The following is a 25,165-nucleotide window of genomic DNA, read 5'->3' on the forward strand; positions in this document are numbered from 1 at the left end:
CAGCCTTACTCTTCTTTTGGTCCCAAACCTTTCAAGTTCTTTGATATGTGGACTTCCCATCCCCTCTACCTTCCTACTGTCAAGAAAGCTTGGCGTCTTCCGGTCTCTTCTCCCTCTCTCCCACTGATCGCCCTAACCCGCAAGCTCCGTAATACCAAATCTGCCCTCCGTAGGTGGAACCTCTCCACCTTTGGGAATGTTCCCTCCAGGCTCTCCTCCTGCCGCTCTGATCTCTCTCTGATCCAATTCAAGCTCCAGTCCGACCCTCTTAACCCGTCTCTCGCCGCGGATGAGAAGCGTCTCTCCGATGAGCTTTCCTCCCTCGCCCTCTCTGAGGAAAGTTTCCTTCGCCAGAAATCTCGTCCCAAATGGCTGGAACTTGGTGACTCGAACTCTGCTTACTTCCACCGCTCCCTAAAAGCTAGGCAGAATTCGAACTCCATCACCCTCCTCCTTGCCTCTGATGGGACCTCTCTCTCCTCACCCTCTGCCATCAAAGAACCTGCCTCCTCCTCCTCCTCTCTCTCTTCAACCCCTCCCTCCCTCCCCCCTCCCCTATTCCCCATTATCTCATCGATAAGGTTATCCCCCCCCTCCCTCTCTGCCTCTCTCGTTGTCATCCCTTCCGATGACGAAATTTGCCAGGCTATCCTTTCCCATAAGTCCAACAAGGCCCCAGGCCCGGATGGCTTCAGTATGGGCTTTTTCCTCAGCTGTTGGGACTCCTTTAAAGGAGAGGTTTTCAAAGCCATCAGCAGCTTCTTTTTCCAACCTGGTCAGCTAGCTCAGATCAACCAAACCTTCATCTGCCTCATCCCCAAAAAGGAAGGGGCTACTTCCCTGTTTGACTTCCAGCCCATCTCCCTCTACAACCTCGTCTAAAAATTCATTGCCAAGATCCTTGCCAATCGAATCAAGGCGGTTATCCCTCCCTTGTTAGTCCTAACCAGTCAGCCTTCATCTCCGGGCGGAGCATTGCGGAGATGAAATGAAATGTCGGTCAACTTCAACATGCTTGGTACGATCATGCTGGACAGGGTCATGAGCAATGCTAATGGCAGCCTTATTACCACAATACAACATCATAGGAAGATGGACAGCAACACCAATGTTTTGCAACAACCCTTTAAACCATAACAATTCACAGATTCCTTATGCCATGGCACGAAACTCTGGTTCAGCACTGGATCTTGCCACAACATTCTGCTTCTTGCTACGCCATGTGACAAGATTCCCACCCACAAAAGAGCAATATCCAGAGATGGAATTTCTGTCTGTAGACTGCGCTCATCAGCATCAGTGTAAGCTTCAACCTTTAGATGACCATTGGGAGATAAAAGTATTCCTTTTCCAGGAGCAGACTTCAAATATCGAAGGATGCGAACAACTACCTCCATATGATAGGAATAAGGATCATGCATAAACTAGCTCACTAGACTAACTACAATAGCTATATTTGGCCGTGTATGAGAGAGGTAGATTACCTTGCCAACCAATCGCTGATAGCAACCTTTGTCAACTAGTTCACCTTCTTTCTCCTTGAGTCTTGCAGTAGCTTCCATAGGAGTGTATGCCGGATGACACCCTAACATCCCTGTCTCGGACAACAGATCTATGAATATTTCCTTTGAGAAAGGAAGATGCCCTTTGAAGATCGAGTAACTTCTATCCCTATAAAATATTTTAGAGTTCCCAGATCTTTTATTTCAAACTCACAGCCAAGGAAGTGCTTCAATTTCTTGATCTCATCACCATCATCTCCAGTTACCACAATATCATCAACATAGACTATGAGAATAGTTACCTTATCACCAACTCGTTTGATGAAGAATGTATGATCAGCATTGCTTTGCTTATATCCCACTGAAACCATAATCTTGTGAAACCTGCCGAACCAAGCTCTAGGTGACTGCTTCAATTTACAGACCTTGCCCTTGGTCTTATCATCAGAGAAGCCTGGTGGAATATCCATATATACCTCTTCCTCTAGCTCTCCATGGAAGAAGGCATTCTTCACATCCAACCGCTGAAGATCCCACCCAAGATTTACAGCACAGGACAATAATACTCTTACAATATTGAGTTTAGCCACAGGTACAAAGGTCTCCTGATAGTCAACTCCATTAGTCTGGGTAAAACCATTTCCAACCAAGCGTGCCTTATATCAATCCATAGTCCAATCAACCTTTTGTTTGACCACAAACACCCATTTACATCCCACTGGTTATTTCCTCGAGGAAAAGCTACAAGATCCCAAGTATTAATCCAATCTCCTGCTTCGTCTATCTTTCTAGGAGGTTACTGCGCCTCGAAGCAGCCCCTTCTCCCTATTTCCCCTTCTGCAACCTTTAACTCCCCCTTTCTGTAACGTTAATCATTACATTGGTGGTTTCACAGAGAGAATCGGCAACCAGTATGGCAAACTAACTCCGCCTCAACCCATCTTCCTCCTCTGTTCATTCCCAACGTTTAACCTCCCTTCAATCCACATCCGATGACTAGCAACAAGTCAGGTTCGAACTATTTCGAGCACTCAATTTGTTGGAGAGTCGATTGGATCAATTTCTCAGTCTTCAATTCCAGTATTCCCCGCCAGATCCACGTCCTACCACCGACAACGTCTTAGATCTGCAGCCAGATTTACGCATCGGAGAAGTCGATCGAACAGATCTGGTTCAGACCTTCCTTGCCAGAGACGAGTCTACAATTACAGAATTGGACCAGACATCCTTTGCCAGAGAAGACGAACGGACCGATGTCCTGCCCACCTCAACTCTGGTGTCCTCTCTCAATGTAGATCAGACATCATTGGAAGCTCCGGCGACAACCTCGGCATTGGTTGAAGCTGACGGCTCAACGGCTTCGATCCCTGCCGTCAAGGACTAGAGTCTGGTTATTTCCGCGATTGTGGCTTCAGTGCTCATTCCTACCTTCGTCGATCAACATTAAATTGAATCAGAGGTCGTTGCTTCAGAGATTATTGCATCGACGATCGTTCCAGTGACATCAGCGCTCGTTGCAGGATTCAAACTACATGAATTGTTAGCAGTTTCATTGCTGGATTCAACGATGCTAGCTTCGTTGGATGCGAACATTATGGGCTTCGTTGTTTGCAGCAGCATTGATGCATTTCCGCCCATTCCGCCATGGCCAACACCGGCCACTAACTACCCACCACCAACTTCCCTGAGTTTCCACCCAGCTGACCGACTCAACCGCGTTCGAAGTGGCAGCAGTAGAACTCTCGTTCTTATGGACTCGCTTACCTCTACAGCGCAAGATCATTCCTGTAGCCAGCACCACCTCCACCAGATGCGTGCAATAGGGAGAGCTAGGGATTGGAGCCCTCGACTCCCACCGGAACCACCACCGTCTTCTCCTCTTTATCGTTCTTGAAAGAACGCCATGTTAATGCGATGCTTGACACACAAATCAACAACTGTGTTAGATCCCTCTACGGTGACTGGGAAGTCGAAGCCCCCTTTCCGATCCCAATCTGCCGTTAATCTCAGTCAAGAGTACACCTAGGTTGACCAAACCAACCCTTACAAAAACAAATGGATCGAGATTCACATCCATCGTTTCTGTACCCCTTTCTCCATCTCCCTCTCATCATCTTCATTCTACACCCATCTCTTTCGCCTCCCAAAGACGAGGCTTCCAATTCTACTCTATCTTCCGCACGACTCGTCTCAATTTCTGACTAACCATCATCTATTGATTCCTAAGGAGGCTCATATTGAAATCCATGCTGAAAAGCTTTTCATTCCTCTGGAAACCGATAATTCCTCAAGAAGCGCTCCCCTGAGCAATAGGGTACTGAAAGGTTCTAACATTGTTCTTAGCAGGTATGCGAGGGACGCCCTGATATCGTAGGCAAAGTTCGTGAAGAGTAGTACACGGACGAAGGACTGCCCTTCGGACATTTCGTAAACAGAGCACCGCAAGCAAAGAAAAGAAAGGGAGAGGAAAGCAAGAGAGAAAAGTTTTTAAAAAAAAAAAAAAGAGAGAGAGAAGGAACGCAGGTGTGGAGTACAGGTGGCCATATTGCCTTTGCCACATGTCCGTTATTGCGCGTACAAGGATTGAAACTGATCATGGCTTCGGTACTCTTTCGGTCATCGGGTTGTACTTAAGCAGCCCTTCCCAAATCCAAATCGTACAGTTCCAGTCCAGCTCGGTTCGATTGAACAACAAATGACTTCCGTTGTGAGTGAGATGGTTTGAAATAGCTCTATTTTAGCATGAACCTTGAGGACAAGGTTCTCTAAAGGGGTTGGCAATGTTATGATCATAGATAGATGGGTTATTGTGTTGGGTTAGTCTGTTAGGGGTAGATGGGTACTTAGTGTTGGGTTAGTCTGTTAGGGATAGATGGTTAATTTTGTTAGATAGGCCTTCATATAGTGTAAGGGATCGGTTGTAAAGGGCATCAAAGAATTAATCCAATCTCCTTCTTCGTCTATCTCTGTAGGAGGTTATTGCGCCTTAAAGCAGCCCCTTCTCCCTATTTTCCCCTTCTGCAACCTTTAATTCTCCCTTTCTGTAACCTTAATCGTTACATACAACTCACTGACTCAGCCCTACCATCACTTTGACGTCCTTTAGTACGTGTTGTGACAATTGCAGTTCAAGTTCGGTTGTACTACAACCGGACAACCGGAGCCTTCACTCTCATACCACCGGTGAGTGATTTAAATACTTTTTTTAATCTATTATTGAACTATCTCTCAAAGTATCTATTTGTTGTTATCATTTACTATAGAGGTTTACAGTCCATGTGAGACGCAACCTCTGCACACTCAAGCTCCTCACAAGAAGCAGAGCATTCCTCACAGCTTCAGCTTCAGCTTCCGCCTAATGCCGATGAGTGAGGAAAGTGAAACACCTTTGCTGCTATTAATGACCATGTAAACACCGCATGATTATATATTTTACTCTTTTTTCCCCGCCTTTAACCTCCGCCCATCTTACGTAGAATGTGAGCCCCAGTACCAAACCCGAGCCACGAAAAAGATAACGGGAAAAGCAAAAAACGCTATGATAGTCAGTGGCAACGAAGGCATGGGAGAGAAATAGAGGATGGAAATACCTATGGCCCACTGCAACATGCCATCGAGCGAAGAGAAACCGCCGCTGAACTCAATCTCGTCATCGTTGTTGTCATTGTTTTCATTTCCCACCACCGATTCTTCCAATTCCGATTTCCGCGGATTGGCTTCCACTTTTGTACTTGTCCAAAGCAGCCCTCCCAATGTGGAATTATTTATGCTGTCAGCCCCGGCGATCTGCGCCACTACGCACAACATCAACAAGAGCCAGAGAACGAGGCCGAATCGTGCTTGCCTTCGTCCCATAATAGATGATGGAATAATGGTGTAAATACAGTCCCGGACAAAATTTAACTAAAAGAAGACTGAGCGTTCACGGACATAGAAGAGCAAATGTTAGCACCGTAGTCAAGCAAAAACCGTGGTCGGAAGAATGAGCGTTCCCTTTAAGAGTCTAGTCCACCAGGCGCCCTACGCAACTTAAAGAGGGCTCCTACGTCTCCAAGGGAAAGTGTAAGATCCTACCCTGAACTCTACCAAGCAGCTCGTGCTAAACATGGGCCCGGCAACATGGTTCAAGCTTTTCTATAGTCTCCAAATATGGTAATTTTGAAAAACCATAATGGTTAGATTATAACAAAAAACTAAGGGATAAAGAATGCCACCACACGCCGCCCCTGCATTCCATAGAGGCACGCAAAATGATCGGTGCATCCCTGATCATTTCTGACTTTCCAAGGGTGCACAGGTCATTTTGCATGTCTGTGTCTAGGCACACAGGGGCAGCGTGTGCTGCACGACCAAGTGTCATTCTTTCTCCAAAAATAAATAATGAAAGACGAGGAAGTGATAGAACTTTCTCCAACCTTTCAAGTTGTGTCTTGAATGGTTATGTTTGTTCGAGAAAATCAAACAATGTGACTTTAAAACGAAAAGGTTGATTCTTCTTCATCTTTTTATCTCTCTCCAGTGTGTCTAATAAGGTATATTACAAAATGATTTCTTTAACATTTTTTTTAGCTTCATTTGCCATCACTTCCAAATTAGATTTACCTAACATGTTTTTAGTTGTTGCATCTGAAAATCTTTGCTCCTTGGTACACCCACGGATGAGCCTGCAAAAATCGAGTTAGCACAAGAGAGCCGGTATGACTCCGACCAAGGGCTCTCTAATGTCTAAGTCAGGTCTCAAAGCAACAACGTTTTGACTTAGTAATTAGTGAGATGAGCGTTCGAACTCCATACCTGAGTATTTATAGAATTTGGATAGGGCGGTGGAGAAGAGTCCTATTTTTTGTAGGCCTCTTCCAGGCATTGTCATATTTAGATGAGGAATCTTTACTTGGTAAGAGTCCATATTTGAATGTGATACAATCTTGTTATGAGATGACAGCTGACTTAGTGTATCCAGCTATCGTCAGCATGTGCTGACGTGGCTCTGTGATTTAGGCGAGTCACAGTTGTCGTCCCACAGGGGGACTCGGTTATTAATGAACGATACTATAGTGGTCGGCTCAGTGGATGACCATGAGGCGTCGGCCAAGTGGATGACCACGAGGCTTCGGCCAAGTGGATGACCACTAGGCATCGGCCAAGTGGATGACCACTAGGCGTCGGCCAAGTGGATGACCACGAGGTGTCGGCCAGGTGGTTGGTGCCAAGGTGTCGGCCAGGTGGAATGACGTCAAGACGTCGATCTGGTCTTTTCTGGGGCCAGACTCCTCTACTCCGTGCCGAATGGGACACGTGTCTTCATCCGATTGGAGGCTATTTTATGGTTCATCATTAGCTAAAATGGTTTCTTAACTTCATTTCATTATTTCAAGATAAGCTTTTCAATGCATTCAGAGTCATGAAAATAAAATTCAAATTGAGAAAGTTTTGATTATTTTATGTCGAACAACCCTCTTTTTCCAATGCATGGATAAAACTATACTTTCACTTTTCATCAACCTTGTTTGTTTATGTATATAAATGGGAAAATATCCTCTGCAGTGTGGGCCTAATAGCTCGACACGTGGAAGTTGCAACATCCAACGGTGCCGAGCTCGGAGAAGAAAAGAAAAACTACCTTGCATCGAGCTCGGCACCGTTGGATGTTGCAACTTCCACGTGTCGAACTCTCATGCCCGCACTGCAAGATTAGGGTACTACAGAGGATTTTAATTCGTGTGTAAATAATTGTGCTTGTAATATAACATTTTCATTTATTTTTAAGTACTTCCCAAATAAAAATAATAATTAATATCAAATAAAGAATATATGGCTGCTTTAATGAATACATTGCATAGTTGCTATGACCACTGACGCTACTAGAGTCATTATGGCCAACTAGACTCAGAGTCTTTAAACTCATCTAAACAGCCTATATTGATAAGAATTTGTGATTTGGTTTCTCCTCTCATTGGTTTGACCACATTACACCTATTTTGAACCATCGATCTTATTTTGGTCGTATCTTATTCAACATTCATTGGATTTTGATTAAATTAGTGTCAAAACAACGGTGGGAGGATAAGATGCCTCCAAAACTATAAATAAGACTCTTACGAGTTACGACATAAAAAATTATAAAGAAAAGACACTATAGCTGCAAAAGACAACTTCCTTTGCACGTTACCTAACTTGCCAACCCTCTAGCCTGAGCTGTATACTATGTCTTTAAGTATCCCACAATGTATCATTTAAAAAGTTTGTGAGTTTACTTTCATCTCCCATTTATCCCATCTCATTTGGTTTAATATGTCTCCATTTATCACATAAAACACTGATATCATTGCTTTCCCAAGTTGGATAGTGGTGATACGTTGTTTTGTCTTAATTGATTTCGAGTTTTTAGTTATTCATTTATCTTCAATACCTAATTTGTTTATGTTTTTTAATTAATATTTATGGGGAAAAAAATATCACTTGGTCGCATGGATCTTGCACCTAGACACAGGAGCACACAAAATAACCTCTCCGCCCCGTTTGAAACAAAAAATCACATCTGTATTGATGCTCATTCGTGCTGCCATTGGCCCTCATGCTAGTGCATGGGCTACACGACCGGGTAATGATCTCTTTCTCCACAGAACCAGCGAATAGTTCATTGCAACCCCCTAAACCCTGCAACCATTGCCATCGGTGCCCTCGTCTAGAACCTCTTGAATCTACAACCCCAACATTGCCAGCACTGTGGGTGAGCCCCTCTAATCCCAACAACAACCATCCCATGTTCTCCCTTCTTCACTTTGTCTGAAAGCCCTCAACCCTTCCTCCCTAAGCATCCTCACCATACAATCCTTTACTCCACCATAAGGGCTGCCCACAACTGCAACCTCTGCTTCACAACATCAATAGGGGCAGGATACTGTCCCTCAATAAAGGGTATTTGTAATTTTCAACTTACCCTTTTTCAACCTCACGGTAGTTTCTTCAAAAGGGGAAAAAACCCAGATTGACTTTGATGAGAAGAAGTCACTCATAAGACCACGATTTTGTTGGACATTTCAAGATGAGAATCTCTACTGTTAATCCCTTTGAAGCAAGTAAATAACGAACCCAAAACAGTAGCTGAAGGAAGAAATCTGAAGTCTAAAATATACCCAGGCAGTAGCGTAGAGGTCAAACATGGTTGTTGAAATCAATCTAATCAATAGGGAAGAAATTGGATAATTAGATCCTAAGATTTGGGTCACCCATGGAAGGGCTAAGTCGATTAATCTGAATAGGGCTGCAACTACTGTTCAGAATAGGGATAAACAATAATCGTATAACAAAAAGAAAGTGTAAACGCATAAATGAACAACAGATTCCTTGTCGTAAAAGTAAAGAGGAGGGTAAAAGTATATACCTGCACACGAAAACGTTGCAATAAAGGAAGTCCAAAAAATTATAGATTTGAAATGTCTCTCGGCTCAGGTGGAGATGTACCGACTTATCTCTCTTTTGTTAGACAAAGTAATAAATATATTAGATAGATGTAGATTACTCGGACTTCGGATAGAGTAAGGGTGCCACATGAAATTAAAAACGGATTACTTGAAAAGGGTGAGTGTGACAAAGTGGGAAAATGGGCAAACATAGGTTAAGAGATAAGTAAGATCTCAAATGGAAGTCAAACAGAGTAGCGATTATGCGAATGTAGGCATGACACAATATAAGCGAAAATGGGGGTAGGACAAGGCTCAAAAAGGGAGAAAAGATATTTTAGTTATTTATTTATTTATTTAGTGAAAGAAGCTTTCTTTTTATAGAAAGACAATTCATTGATTCAAGTAGTCAGTACAAACAATGGCTTCTGCCGCACACAAATGAAGAAGCCAAGGAGAGATGAGAGGCCAAACATCTGGGGACTCAACCGAAAGGGCCGACCTGGCCAAGGAATCAGCCATAGAATTGGCAGACCATGGAATATAAGAAAAAGAACAATCATCAAAAGATTTTTGTAAATGAACAATATCATGAATAATACTATCAATAACAATATCCGGATTTGAAGAGGAGAGTTGGTTGATTAAGTTGGAGCAGTCCAATTCCGCCATAACCTTACTGAAGCCACCCCTAATAGCAAGTAGAAGACCAGAGCGGATGGCTATAGCTTCACCAATAAAAGCAGAATCGCAGTGAACACCAAAGGAATAAGCCAAGACAGGAAAACCGGAGTGATCACGAATGATATTCCCAATACCATATTTTTTTGAGACTTTATTCCAAGCAGTGTCAATGTTCAATTTAACCCAAGGAGGAGAGGAAGGAATCCACCAGACAATGGGCGCCTGAATAGGAGATGGAGGAATATCCATAGGAGGAGAATCGATTAAAGGTTTTTTAGTAGCTTGATGAAATTCTTAAAAGGCTTTCTCTGCAGCTTTAATAACTTCGACCGGTGACCAGGAATGCTTCTTGAAGATGATATCATTCCTGGCTCTCCAGATATACCAAATGATGAAAGTTGCAAGATAGAAAAGATCTTGAGCTGTTTTCTTATTATCACTAAAGAGAAGATCCCAGACTTTGAACCAATCACTCATATTTCATCTGGAAAATTAACAACTTGGGAGAGGGACGAGCCAAACCAAATAGCTTTCGAAAATGGGCAGTTCAGAAAAATATGGCCCATCGATTTCATAACAGCTCCACATCTTTGGCAAGATGGATTAATGGGAATATTCCTTGAATAGAGACCAACCCTAGATGCAATACCTTCAGCATCGCTCTTCCATATAAAAAACTTAATTTTTGGGAGGGTAACCGCATTCCAAATTCGTTTCCAGTAATTCTCCTTCATCAATGGATAGGCTTTAGAGGTGGAAGAAGAAGTGGGGCGGTCCATTAAGGAGACTTCTCTCCTATTGTTAAGGAGATGATACATTGATCAAACCGAGAACTCACCCGACTTATCACCACCCCAAACTAATTTATCCTCTTGAGGGTAAAGACTTAATTGAATCTTGAGAATTTCCTTCTTATCCGCCGGCAAAAAATATTCATTGAGCAAATTAATCCTCCACGTCCGCGTCCTAGGATCGATCAAGTCCGCAACTTTCTCAAGATTGCAATTTTGAGGTTTAATCGACCGAACTTTAAAATTGAAGTTGGAAGGTATCCAACTGTCATTCCATATTGAGATTTTATCTCTAAAACCAACGATCCAGATAAAGCCCAATAGAAGAGAGTCCCGGCCTTCCAATGAACGGCGCCATCCCCAGGAAGGTTGATGACCCAACTTAGCCTGCAAAAAATCTGCATTAGGAAAATAAATATTCTTCATCATGGTGGCCCACACAGAGGAAGGAGATGACCAGATCCTCCAAGCATTACAGGCCAGCAGAGCTTGATTATGGAGATGAGGATCTCTAAGACCAAGACCACCCTTTTGCTTGGATCTATACATCCGATCCCAAGAAACCTAGTGCATTTTATGCTTATCGGAATCATCATCCCCAAAAAAATTTGAAGCAGCCTTGGAAATTTCATCTGTTATAGATTTGGGGATCTTGAAATGAGAGGAAGCAAAGTTAGATATGGGAAGAGCAGAGGACTTGAGCAGGACTTCTTTACCAATCGAAGAAAGAAGAGATTTTTTCCAACCCTGTAATTTTGACACAGTCCGATCCTTGGTATGATGAAAAGGATTTTTTTTGAAATCCCAAAATTAGTGGGTAACCCTAATTACTTCAATGGACCCTCCCCATAGGGAATGCTCAAGACATGAGAAAACCATTTTTTCAATCGGACATGGAGATTGGGGCTGAAAGTAACACGACTTTTTGAGATTAATCTGTTGACCCGAGGCCCTGCAATACAGATCAAGAATGTCCTTCCACGCGGAGATTTCATTGATATGGGCCTTGCCAAATAAGAGGCCATTGTCCACGAAGAGAAGATGAGAAAATTGGTTACCACGATTCCGGATTCGGATCCCATGAATATCACCCTTCAACATAGTTGAGTTGATAATGGAATAAAGGGCTTGAGAACAGATAATGAAAATCGTAGGAGATAGGGGATCCCCTTGGCGAATTCCACGGGAAGGGATGATGTAACCACTCTCCGAGCCGTAGACCAACAGGCTATATCATACAGACTTGACGTATGACATAACAAGATGAACCCATGAGACCAAAAAACCCAATTTAAGAAGTCATTTTTCAATAAAGTTCCAATTGACAGGGTCATATACCTTACGCATATCAAGTTTGATGGTCAGATATTGAGAAAGGCTTTTTTTTATTTTATTTTTTATGTAATGAAATAATTCTTGGGCAATTAAAATGTTGTTGGATATATATCTGTAGGGAATGAAGGCGGACTGAGATGGATCAATGATGGATCTTTATCACCTCCTGTTACTACACAGTGTAGTACTGCATCGTGCGGTGCTACAGAGGCCATGTGGCACAACAGGCCCCACATGGTGCACATGGCCTCTGCAGCAACCGCACGGTGCATGCAGCAACGGGAGGGGATAAAAATTCGTCAATGACTGAATCCATAATTTTTTTAAGTCTATTAGCGGTTAGCTTTGTGATGAGTTAGACCATAACCGTGCACAAAACACTTAATGGGCAGTGGCGTCTTTCTATCCTTTGTTAAGTAAGTTGCACTAACCTGAGAGGATAAAATTTCGACCAGCACTGCCACTTTTACTAAGGTTGGCGAGTGCAGCTTTGACGTATTACTGTGTCCATTGCCCGCCTTCTTTTGGGTTTGCCGTTGCCTTGAATCAATCTGTTGTTTTAGCTGCTGCGAAGGGGCCTAGATAGTAGAGAGAAAAGAACACTCTCACCGCGAAGTAGAAGAAATGGTAAGACTAACAGCGGATTTGATTTGGAAAAGTCCTCATTTCTTCAATGCTGTGGGAGATCGAGAGTTGGATCTCCGAGGTAGCTCCCGTTGCCAGACTACTCATCACTCTCTCTCATTTTTTTTGAAACCCTAGTTTTTACATACTTCGTATCGATCGCGCGGTAGTTGCCTCCGCCGAATTTATATTTATGATTTTATTTTTATAAATAATTTCGATTGCATTCATTTTCGGTTAGAAACTTACAAGTGCATTGACGAACTTCATTCCTTTCCTTCTATGCCCTCTGCCACAGGCAACAAGATTGCTGTAATAGAAAACCTGGGAGCAACAGAGGTAAGTTATATTTAGTTTAACTCCATCTATATTATGAGAATTTCGTTCTGCAATGATATCGACGACGCTTTCCATCCTTCACCCATATTTTGTTATTGCAGTAACGTATCTTATCGTCTTCCTTGTTCATTATTATTTCCATTTTTTCTTGCCGGGGTGGGTTCCTCATTTTCTAGCGTCCACCATCGATTCACCTATTGTTTTGTTGAGATAGCTTCATTTCCCAATCTTAGTAATATGAGCAAAAGAAAGGGAGAAAAAACAAACAACACACTGTTCATGGTCGGTTGGACGAAAAGAATTGGTAATGCAGCCATCCTGCTGAAGCTGGTTGGTGCTTGGAAAACTTAGAAGCTGTATGACCTTCTGAGCTGTATATGTTATGTTATGCTTGAGCTTTTAATGGCTTCATTACTACCAAGCATGGAGGTTATTTAGATGTTCAGAGGAGATAAAGGTGAAACCAAGAGTATTACTGAAAACGTTACATATTGTACATTGATCTTATTTTGGGTTTTACATGATGTACTTGTTCCTTACTGGCTTTCGCTAGATGGATCGAGCCTCAGCATAGGATATCTGTACTCAATAGTAATTTCTCTGTCACTGTTAAGATACATTTTTCTATACACCGCCTTCCCCACCCCCACCCCCACCCCCCACCCCCCACCCCCCACCCTGGAAGTCAGTTGCTGCTACTTATATGATGTGAGGTTTTCTTGAATGAAGCCCTCCTCAGACATCCAACTGTTGCTGCAACTCAACATCCTTCTTGGGGCCCATGTAATAGTCAAGAAGTTTAGAAGCACTAAACCTGGTACAACATGAATGGCATGTTGGATATCTCACATGGAGGAAGCTTATCAGGTACTTCATTTGGTAGTGAGGCTATGTCTGGTTCAGATCTAATACTGGGATTCTGGCCAATTCTAGAACTATATTTGCATTTGGGAAGCACATATGATTATCTTCAATTATAATAGCTTAGAATAGAATCATGTTTTGTTGGCACATATTTTGAAATATATACTTCATAGAAAAACAGAAAAAGCTTACAGAGAAGTAGAGTTCCGAATGTCTAACTACCATATGTCCACTGTAGGCCGAAACATAGCCCATCCTCCCAAACCCATCAGACTCATGCTTTTCAATCTCATTTTAGACAATCTTCCTGGCCTCAGGGCTTATACTTCAACTCATCTGAAAACCGCCCAAAATCTTCCCTAGCAAAGATACCAGCAGCCACCAAAAGACCTATCTATACCATCAGTCTTATCCACCAATTTCCTTATCTCATTCTCAAGTAATGCATCTTTCTCTTCCACTTTTGTCAACATCGGATCTACAAACTCAACCTGAACCTGCATCATTTTCTTTGTCGTCTTCACAAACTTTACACACCTTCAAAATTTTCTCTTTGGAATTCGACATACCTAACCGACCAGCAAGTACCAACACTGTACTTCAGATGTGAGAGAGGTCATGTTACATCCGCACCCGGAATTGCTATTATTTATAGTTTCTCTGTCTTGTGACATGTAGATACTGCTACCGTGTACACTGGTGACCTGTTTTCACTGGTGGTCAAACCCCACTACAAGATTATTGAACAGTTCACAGGCCTGCTTATGGAAGAGAGGTTCCTCAACCGGCAGTGTGGCGGAATTATTGACGGTGATTTCGTCGACCATCCTCCTAGTAAGAGTCCCTAGAGTGAAGAGTACCGGAAGGCGTTTCCTGTGTCCCCATACTTAGACACCTCTTTCGGCGATGAGCTTAGCATCGCGGTCGAGAAACTCTTCGGAATCACGAAGGACACGTCGTGACGGTCGAGGGGTAAGATACTTCCTTAATATATGTTGGTGTACCCTTCCCTCTGTGGCCTTGAAGTGTGGGCCAAAGCCCAATAAAATTCCTTTAGGGTTCTGCTCTTTACAGCTGCAATAGAGTCACAGATGGACTCACAAGATTGCTTTCGTCCCTGAGTCCGTCTGTACTGTTTTAGGCTTTTGGGTGTTTTCCTCGTGTGGGACCCACACCCCTGGCCCCGGGCATCCTACCTAAGCACCTAGACAAGGTGGATCCCACCCTTGGTCTCCTTGAACTATGCCTGTGCTATATAGGTGGACCCACTTGCCTATGATGGCATTTAATTGAGTTTTGACTCTTAAAGCCCCAAGCCAAACAGGCCCTAAGTGGGAGCTTAGCTTTAAAGGCACAGCCCAACCATTTATGGCTTTTTCATCTCTCCTACCAATCCAAATCGTGGAAGCTTGGGGAGCATTGAAGGCATTGAAGAAGGTGATTGGAGGGAGTTGTGGAGGTGGAACCCTTCTATTAGCTCATCCTTGAGGTGAGTACTCTCCCCTTCTCCCTCTCTTTTCCATTTCAAACTTGGGAACCCCTTGGGATCGATTCCAACTTAGGGCTTCCTTTTGGAAACCCAATACCCCTCTTTGGTTTCCTAATTTGAGACCTACCTTTCCTCTCTCTCTTGATGCCTTCATGGCTTTAATGGCTTGAGCTGCTGCTCAATGCCTTAATATCTAAATGTAGGTTTGGGAAACCCTGGATATGGTTCCAATCCGTTAAAATCCTCTAAGTCCCATGAAGGGCTAGGTGCTTTGGACCCTAACGAAGTTTGGGACTCACCTCCCTAACCCTAGGAACCTTGTGGTCTCATGGATGGAAGGCTGGAGATGGAATTCCTCCCAAATCTCAAAGAGAGATTCGACGGATCCATGAACGGGTCCATCATCGTGGTTTCGTCCATTGATCCGTCCGGTATAACCTAATTGACTGGTTGGGATGAAGCCAGGAACGGATTCACTCAAGTGGTTCCGTCTGTAGCTTCGTTCGCTCTCGGGAAAGTCTTAGGGTCCGGACGGATGCACGAACGGATTCACTTGGAAGTTCGGTCCGTGAATCCATCCCATCTATTTTCACTGAATGCTTGGATGGTGCCAGGAACGGACTCACCTGGTTGCCTCCGTCCCTGCGTCTGTTTGTGCTGTCTTGACTTAAACTTCAAACTAACTGTTGGGACCCCTCATGGGACCCACCTATACGCTTCTAACTTTATTCTCACGCATCCTCAGACTTCGTAACTTGTATAGAAGTGCGTGCACTGAGGCAAATCTTAGCAAAGGCCCCGAGCAGCAAGCAAGCAAACTGTGAGTGGGTTTTGGGTGATGTTTGGGCTTGGTATATATATAGATCATATATTTGCTTTTATGCTTGCATCCATTATGAGCATGCTGCATTCTTGCATATAAAAGGTTACGAATTAATCCAATGTAATTATGTTTATTGTATCGGGTTATGGTGTCGGGGCCCCAAAAATGATTATGACAATTATTGATTGTCATCCTGCCTTGTATGCGCCGTGCCGTGCTGGTACCCGGGTACTTAATGGAATGGGACATTGATGCACTTGGAATACCTCTCGGGACGATAGGACTTGCATGTAATATATCTGCGGCTAGGTGTCATTTCCCTATGCTACGACCCTTACCAACAGGGGTTCAGGTGTTGGGTGATTGGGGCTCCTTGTTGCCTGTGGGGGAGAGAGGCCAGGTCAAAGATGACCACTGATCATCGGGGTTTGCCACTAGGTGGTCAGATGGCTTCTACTGGCGTAGGCTTCGTGGTGATAATTAAGGTTTCATTGTGGCAATAAGTTAAGTGAGCCACAGTGTCTCCTGAGTTATCATAGTAGCATATAGTTAAGATTTATGAATAGGTAAATACAGAGGGAAAAATACGATTGTGTGTTGAGAGAGATCTCTCAACACACATATTAGCTTCATTATTAACTTAGGGAATTACACTGACCTCCCTAGGGAGGTAAATGGAAATAAGGAAATAAAAAAGAAAAAATACAACTTAAGTCAAGTCTTATAACAAGACAGTGACAGAACTACCCTTATACAGAAATACTAAAAACTCTAATACTCCCCCTCAAGTTGGAGAATAAATGTCATACATTCCCAGCTTGCTCGATAGGTTACTGAATAGACTAACAACAAGACCCTTGGTGAAAACATCTGCTATTTGATCACCTGTCTTCACAAAAGGAGTACAAATGCAACCAGATTCCAGCTTCTCTTTGATGAAGTATCGATCAACCTCAAGATGTTTGAATGATCATGCTGAACCGGATTATGGGCAATACTTATAGTAGCCTTGTTGTCACAATAAAGTCTCATTGGGCCTTTAGTGTCAAAGCCTAAGTCCTGAAGTAGTCTCTTAAGCCATATAAGTTCGCATACTCCATGAGCTATGGCTCTAAACTCTGCCTCCGCACTGGATCTAGCTACAACTGAATGCTTCTTACTCCTTCAGGTAACAAGGTTACTACCCACAAAAGTGCAGTACCCAGAAGTAGATCTCCTATCAGAGACTGAACCAGCCCAATCAACATCTGTGTAACCCTCAATCTGCAAATGGTCATGCTTGGCAAATAGAAGACCCTTTTCAGGATTGGATTTCAAGTAACTAATGATACGATACACTACATCTAGATGGCCGCTCGTAGGAGCATGCATGAATTGACTCACTACCCCAACTGCATAAGTGATGTCTGGTCGAATCAAGGAGAGATAGATTAGTTTCCCAACTAATCTTTGATCCTTGCTCGCATCGATGAGAGGAGATCCACATTCATCCCCAAGCTTATGATTCGGATCAATGGGGGAAGTTGCTGGCTTGCACCCCATTATGCCTGTCTCAGTGGAGCTCATCCCTATGTACACTATATTTTTCTTCAGATGATATTGCTGCTACTCCTGTGGGAGACTCCGCCACTGTGGACACTCCTTCTGCTCTTGGAGTTGATACTCCTTTTCTGGTGGAGCACGAGATGACTGTGTGTTCTCCTGATCTTCCTGTTTGATCAGGCTAGCTCTACTCCCCTTCTTTTTGTTATAACACTTTTGTAATACATATTGTACATAGTCTTTTGGGTTGTTGAGTTACTTTTGAGAACTTACCTTGTAACTCAAAGTTTCACATATTATATAAAATTCTACTGTTATCACTAGATCTCCTTTACTACTGTCTTATTCTATTATTCGGTTGCATTAAATTCTTTTTATTGTGAATGAGACTTGCGAATAGAGTACTACACTTGCGATCCTAGTGGGTTGGTTGGAGGTGAGACACCTCCAGTCACACTTGGCCCTTTTGAACCGGGCTGGATTGTGACACCTAGGGCTTGACATTGCTGTCCAATTGGGAGCTTGGAACTTGAAGATCACACTTAAAGCTTGGAATTGGGGTTGCCATTAGCTTCTCTATACTGATTCCAGGTAGGTTACTTAATTTTAGTTCTGTCTTAGGTGTAATTCCTTTCCTCCTCCATTTCATTGAGTTTACAGCTCAATTCAGCCAACCCAGGCAACCTAGTAATAATGGTAGATAAATCCCCAAATTAGAACATGTTTTTGGGTTTAAATGACCCAATTCACTATACCCACCTTAATTAGACCCTAAATTATGAAATTGGATCCATGCATGTAAGGATCAAGGCCATTAGAGCAAATGCCCCAATTCTATTTTGGCAGTCGGATGGAGTTACAGGCTTCATGGCGGACGTCCGGCCCCTCTGGCAGTCTGCATTTGGCTGCCCCTTTTGAGGTGTTTGTTGGATTGATTCCTTAGGGTTTGACCTAGGCTCCTTCCATAACTGATATATGATGTTTTAATGTCTATTTAGGACTGTTTTACTTCATTTTTGGTGAGGATTACTTGGGCTTTTGGGTTTCTATCTGGTTAGGCTTATCAACTAACTCAGGTAGAGAGAGAGAAGAGAGAGAGAGAGAGAGCTAAGAGAAGAATTTCTCAATGAGTAAGCAACAAGATCTTGTTACAACACGGGTATGATCCTTCAACTCCATCGATCTTGTCTGTAAGTAGAGAATAAGCCTGACAACAAGTACAGCAGTGAACTAATATTCCCGGATGGAAAACCTCCATTTTCCGGCTATCTGCTCTTTCCGGTAGCCTGCCGGCGAACAGAATGCCTTCCCTTTCTCCCCCCTGAATCCCTGACCCTCCTTCTTGCCCTGACCCCCCCTCTGAACCTCCCCGTTGGAACTCCTTCTTCACTTCTCCTAGCAGTTCCTCCCCCTCGACTGAAGGTCTTCCTCTGCACTTTGTAGCCCTAATCGTCGTGGGATCTTCCAAACGTGCCGGCTGCTCTCCGGATGTCCTAGATGATGAAGCTAAAGTCTGGGAATCCTGTTTAGTGGGCCATTTTTTAGGATCCAGACCCTGTCACATTGTCAAAGCCTCTCTCTCCCGCCAATGGAAACCTCTTGGCTCTCTTGACGTTTACCTGTTGGATAATGGCTTCTTCATCTTCAAGTTCTCTGATGAAAATGACAAAAACCGTGTGCTTGAGGGTGGGCCTTGGCAAGTTGGAAGGAAACCAATTTTTCTTCGACAATGGCATCGCTACCTGCAGCTTCGCCGGGTTGATCTCTCCTCCATTCCTCTTTGGGTGTCGCTCCTGGTCTCCCCCTTACACCGGTGTCTTGAAGGACTTAGTCTTTGTAGGTTATGTCTTTGGGGAAACCTCGTTCTCGATATGCGAACCATGAGGAAGCTGAGGCAGCTTACGCTCGTATACGTATTGAAGTTTTTCTTTGAGGAACCTCTTCCATTGTTTATTCTGTGAGCAGCGGGGAGGATCACACTTTCGAGCAGGAAGTTCACTTCGATTGGAAGCCTCCCCATTGCTTAGTCTGCAAGAAATTTGGACATGATTCATCCCTTTGTGAGCCAACTGCTATTTCGCAGCCATCGGAGACTGGCCAGGAGCAAAGTTTTGAGTTGCCTCATCCAAGGGGTCGTACCAGGTCGAGAGCTCGCCGGCGCCGGAATGCTCCGGCAGTAAATCAAGGCAGCATTCTTGGGTTTCCCCCTTTGTCCATTGGGCAAAACCGATTTGCGGCTCCGCGAGATGACATCCATACGGACTCGGCCCTTACAGTGCAAAACCTCAACTCTGCGGTCCCTCGAAGTCGCTCTCGCATGTCGCTATGGAGATGACTGTCTTGCTACCTCGATCCTCGAGGCCCGAACCTCCTCCGGCCGCCTCCTTGTCGGCTTTGCAGCCCCTGCACCCTGATCCTGGTCAGCTTCCCTGTGAATCGCCTGCGGAGGATCTCGCCTCTCCTCTGATTTGCTCCCCTTCTCTCCTGCTTTCCTCTCCTCATCCCGATGCTTCCCTTCCCAATGCTATTCCCCTTTCTCCCACTTTGATAGACTCAGATCCCCTTTTATCCATTTCTCCTCCAACCATCACTGTTTTACCCATTTTGCCCTCCACTAAAAAAGGCAAATCCAAATTGAAAGAAAAGAAAGAGAAAGAGAAGAAATGTAAAAAGTCGTCCCTCTCTGGGGCCCACCCTTCCCTCTCGCCCAACTCTTCACCTATTCTTGCCGGGTCGGGTAACTGTTTACCTGACCCAGATCCTGTTGCCAACTCTTTCTCTCCTCCTTTGTCCCAACCCGAGCACATTCTTGGCTCTAACTCCTGCATCTCCCCTGCTCCTTTGATCCCAGCTAATCCTTTATCCCCTGCTCCTTCGATCTCTGCAAAAACAAAACCCCCTGCATCCTCTTATAATCGAAGGCATCGCAGCTCCTCTGCTTCTCGCAGCGCTAGTGTTTTATCCCGTTTCTCTGGGACTGAGTTGCAATCCTCAAATTCTCCCCAATGAATCTTGGCATTTTGTGGAATATTCAGGGTCTCAATTCCCCTTCTAAACACGCTGCTGTTCGCTCCCACATTAGACATCTCCGTGCTACTTTTTGCTGCTTACTTGAGACTCATGTCAAAGAACCAAATGCTGCTCGAATCACAAATTCCATTGTCCCTGGTTGGTCCTTCCTTTCCAACTACTCCCACCATCCTGATGGCCGTATTTGGATCATCTGGGATCCCTCTAAATTCAAAATTTCTCTGATCTCCTCTTCAGCCCAATTCCTCCATCTAAGCTTCAGATAGCTTAAACCAATTCTCCTTTTTCTTCACTGTTACCTATGCCTTCAACTGCCCTGTGCTGAGACAAGATCTTTGGACAGACCTCCGTAACCTTGCGGGTTCCATAGATTCTCTCCCTTGGGGTATTGGTGGTGACTTTAATGTCATCAGATATGGCTATGAAAAACAAGGGGGTGACCACTTGGATCTTGAATCAATGGCTGCTTTCAATGTTTGTATCGAGGACTTGAGCTTGGATGATCTCAGATGGACAGGTCCCCCCTTCTCCTGGAGCAATAAAAGGGCTGGTCTTGCAAGAATAGCCTGCAAACTGGATCGGATTTTAGTAAATGAATCTTGGCTGACTTCCTTTCCTTCCTCCTCTGCAAATTTTGACCCCCCTGGTATATCTGATCACAGCCCTATAGCTTTATCCATCCAGCCTTATAACTCCTTTGGCCCAAAACCTTTTAAATACTTTGATATGTGGTCCAACCACCCCTCCTTCCTGTCCACAGTCAAGGATGCTTGGGACAAGCCTGTGCAAGCTTTCTCCTCCCCTCTTCTAGCCTTGGCTAGGGAGCTCAGGAATGTAAAAAATTCTCTCAAATCCTGGAACCTCAGCACCTTTGGAATTGTCTCCCAAAATGTCAAGGACTGCCAGGATAAGCTTGCAAATATTCAGAATCAAATTCAAATGGACAACTTCAATGATCAATTGGCTACCGATGAGAAAGCTACTGCCCTTGAATTATCTCTGCTCCTCAGTCATGAAGAAAGCTTCCTGAAGCAAAAATCCAGGATTAAGTGGCTCGAACTTGGGGATTCCAATTCAGCTTATTTTCATCGTTCTCTGAAATCAAGAACCAATCATAACTCCATAATTCAGCTAGCTGCTCCTGATGGATCTCCAGTTACCACTGTGAATGGTATCAAAGATATGGCTGTGAATTACTTCAAGAATCTCTTCTCGGGTCCTTTGGATGGGACTGAACGTGTCCCTGATAATGTGCTCAACAAGTTCATCCCAAATGAACTCATTCAGTCTTTCAATGCCATTCCAAATGAGGAGGAAATTATTGCTGCAATTCATTCCACCAAGCTGAATCGAGCTCCCGGGCCAGATGGATTCAGCATGGGGTTTTTCTTAGCTGCTTGGGATATTATCAAGGATGATCTTATCAAAGCAATCACTAGTTTTTTCCTCAACCCTAGCCAGATCAACGAGGTGAATCACACTTTTCTTTGCCTCATTCCTAAGAAGGAAGGAGCCTCAGTGATGACAGATTTCAGGCCCATAGCCCTCTGCAACCTGATCTACAAATTTATAGCTAAGATGCTTGCTTCCAGGCTCAAGAAAGTGGTGGATCTGCTAGTCAGTGAGAACCAGTCAGCCTTCATCCCGGGTAGAAGTATTTGTGATAACATCCTTCTTTGCAATGAGATTGTCAGAGGATTTGACAGGAAAAACCATTCCCCGGCTGCTCTTATGAAGATTGATATTCACAAAGCCTTCGACTCTCTGAGATGGGATTTTATAGCAAATGTCATGAACAAAATGAGATTTCCAGCAGTCTTCATTCATTGGATCCACTGCTGCATCTCCACTCCAAAGTTCTCAGTTCTTATTAATGGCAGCCCAGCAGGCTATTTTGGCTCTACTGTAGGGATTCGACAAGGCTGTCCTCTTTCTCCCTACCTCTTCACCTTAGCCCTGGAATTCCTATCCAGGGAAATTCAGCTTTGCACTGACCAAAATCTCATCTCTCCCATTCCCAAATGCAAAACCCTCAAACTCTCACATTTGGCTTTTGCTGATGATCTCATGATCTTCTCCAAGGCCTCCATCACCTCTTTTGAGTCCATCATGAACTGTTTGCAGCACTTTAAAACTTTATCAGGGCTCCGCATCAACCCCCATAAGTCCCTTCTCTTCGTAGCTGGTGTCCCAGATGATTTCAAGGTTGCTTTGTAGGATATTTGTGGCTTCAGTATTGGTCATCTTCCAGTGAAGTACGTGGGGCTGCCTATGATTCTAGCAAGACTTTCGCCCCATCACTGCACTCCTATGCTGGATCTTATCAGGAAGCGTCTACAACTCTGGAAGGGCAAGCTTCTCTCCTATGCAGGCCGATTGGTTCTTATCAAGTCTGTTCTCCAAGCCTCCTACATCTACTGGTCGGGTATCTATGGCTTGCCTCAGTCCACCATTCAGTCTTTGGAGACCCTCATGGCTTCTTTCCTTTGGAAAGGCACTGATGCCACTAGATTCCTCCGGCCTATCAGCTGGAACTTGATTTGTCATCCTTTAGAGGAAGGAGGTTTGGGAATTAGAAGGATCAAAGATGTGAATTCGGCTGGCATTATCAAGCTTCTTTGGAAGATTGTTTCTAGGGCCAAAAGTATTTGGGTGGATTGGATATACTAAGGTCTTCTCCGCTCAGACTCTATTTGGTCGGTCCAAATACATTCAGATGCTTCTTGGACCTGGCGCAAGATTCTTGAGAATAGAGTTCTGACTCTTGGATCTATATGTTCTCACATAGGTAATGGGAATACCACCTTGCTCTGGCTGGACCACTGGCATCCTATGGGCATTTTGCTTCACCAGGTTACCCCTAGAATGAGTTATGTCTCGGGGCTTCCTAGAAATGCTTTGGTGGCTGATATTCTAAATGAAGATGGATGGGACCCCCCTGACTCCACTTCCCCTACTCTTAATTCTATTTGGGCTCTCCTTCCTACAATCTCCAGTAGACCTTTCAACAGGGAAGACTGTGTCTCTTGGATGCGTAGCACTTCGGGAAAGTTCAGCACTATTTCAGCTTGGGACCTTGTCAGAACTAGCCTTCCGCTTGTCCCTTGGAGGAAACTTGTCTGGTACAAGCACCACATTCTAAGACACAGCTTCACGGTCTGGAGAGTCTTATCCAACTGCCTCCCAACGCAAGCTTTCCTCAGACACCGGCACATTATGGTCTCCCCCAACTGTGGCCTCTGTTGGAATGGGACTGAAGATACAAATCACCTCTTCTTTGGCTGCCCCTTTACTCGCTCTATCTGGAAGGGCATCCTTTCCAAATGCTGGCCGTCAAATAGGAGGGTTCTTCCTTTTGATCGTGAGTGGATTTGGGTTGATATGACTTTTGGTGGCTCTACTATCTGTGATATGATTGGGAGATCGGCTTTCTCGGCGGCTATCAACCACATTTGGATGGAGAGAAATCTTAGGAAATGGACCTCCAAATCGAGATCTACCAACCAGATTTGGGATTCCATCTCTTTTGAAATCAAAACTAAAATTAGTTTAGCTGCTCCCTCTACTTGTATTGACATCCCAAGGAACAAATTCATTGTTGTATCCTGGGGCCTTTCTTCTATCACCCTTACGCCAGCGGGCTCCGCTGTTTGAGCCTTTTCTGCTGGTCCTTGTCTCATGTTTCTTCCCTCCTTTTTGAGGGCTGCTTTTAGTAAGAATTTTTTATTCACCCAAAAAAAAAAAAAAAAAACTAACTTAGTTAAGAGATTCTTCTTTTGGTGGAAAAATACATTGAGACTTGACTCTAACAACATTAGCACCTAGAGGAATATTTTCCCAAATTTGCTATTTTAACATTCCACCCACGGGAGGAAGTAATGACTGTTGCCTTTGTCGTCCTTTCCTCCGGCCTCCTTGGCCGGCCAGATTAGTTTCCCTTCAATGACTTCCTCGGCTGAAATGTCATTGCTTCTCCTACCCCTTCTCCCTCCCCTCCTTTGCTAATCCCTTCCTCCACCCCCTGCCTTGATCTGTGCCTCCCCTCCCCCTCCTGCTTCTACCTGGGCATCTCTTTTAAACTCTGCAACTACACCTTCGTCTGAGGGTTTGCCCCTTCACTTTGTCGCTCTGGCTTTGGATTGCAGCTCCAAGGTGGCCCTCTGCCCTCCGGAAGTGCTTGAATTTGAAGCAAAGCTCTGGGAGAACTCCTTGGTAGGCAATTTTCTGGGCTCTCGCCCTCCTTTCCCGGTGGTAAAAGCATCTCTTTCCAAGCAATGGAGAACTCAGGCCTCGCTGGATGTCTCCCTTCTGGATAATGGGTTCTTCCTTTTCAAGTTCTCCTCTGCCTCTGACAAGACCCGAGTCTTAGAAGGAGGTCCGTGGCTCGTCGGGAAAAAGCCTATTTTCCTCCTGCAGTGGCATCGACATCTGCAGCTCAGGCGTAATGATCTCTCTTCGATCCCTCTGTGGGTTACCCTGCCGGGGCTCCCGCTACACTACTGGTGCACGGATGGGCTTAGTTCTCTTGGCTCTGTCCTGGGAAAACCTCTCTTCTCTGACATGAGGACCAGACGCAAAGACAGACTTGCCTTTGCAAGGATCTGTATGGAAGTTTCTGCGCACGTTGTTCTTCCTTCCTTCATCAAGGTTGTGGAAGATAACGAATGCTCCTTCGAACAGGAAATACATTACGATTGGAAGCCACCCCAATGTACTATCTGCAACATCTTTGGCCATGA

General features: G+C 44.3%; 2 protein-coding genes across 5 annotated transcripts in view; one reads left to right on the top strand and one right to left on the bottom strand.

The window, feature by feature from the left end:
* LOC122672799 (hsp70 nucleotide exchange factor FES1) overlaps positions 1-5,410 on the bottom strand; it is a 70,186-nt gene extending 64,776 nt beyond the window's left edge. For all 3 annotated transcript variants that reach the window (XM_043870293.1, XM_043870292.1, XM_043870290.1), the window contains exon 1: positions 5,093-5,410. In XM_043870293.1, coding sequence (XP_043726228.1) covers positions 5,093-5,357 — 265 coding nt within the window. In that variant the 5' untranslated portion in view covers positions 5,358-5,410. The remainder of the gene's footprint in view (positions 1-5,092) is intronic.
* Positions 5,411-12,224: 6,814 nt separating this feature from the next.
* LOC122670962 (U2 small nuclear ribonucleoprotein A'-like) overlaps positions 12,225-25,165 on the top strand; it is a 79,043-nt gene continuing 66,102 nt past the window's right edge. For both annotated transcript variants that reach the window (XM_043868018.1, XM_043868019.1), the window contains exons 1-2: positions 12,225-12,421; positions 12,638-12,678. In XM_043868018.1, coding sequence (XP_043723953.1) covers positions 12,340-12,421; positions 12,638-12,678 — 123 coding nt within the window. In that variant the 5' untranslated portion in view covers positions 12,225-12,339. The remainder of the gene's footprint in view (positions 12,422-12,637; positions 12,679-25,165) is intronic.

Source organism: Telopea speciosissima, chromosome 8 (genome assembly GCF_018873765.1).
Source record: "Telopea speciosissima isolate NSW1024214 ecotype Mountain lineage chromosome 8, Tspe_v1, whole genome shotgun sequence".
In the NCBI taxonomy this organism is placed as follows: Eukaryota; Viridiplantae; Streptophyta; class Magnoliopsida; order Proteales; family Proteaceae; genus Telopea; species Telopea speciosissima.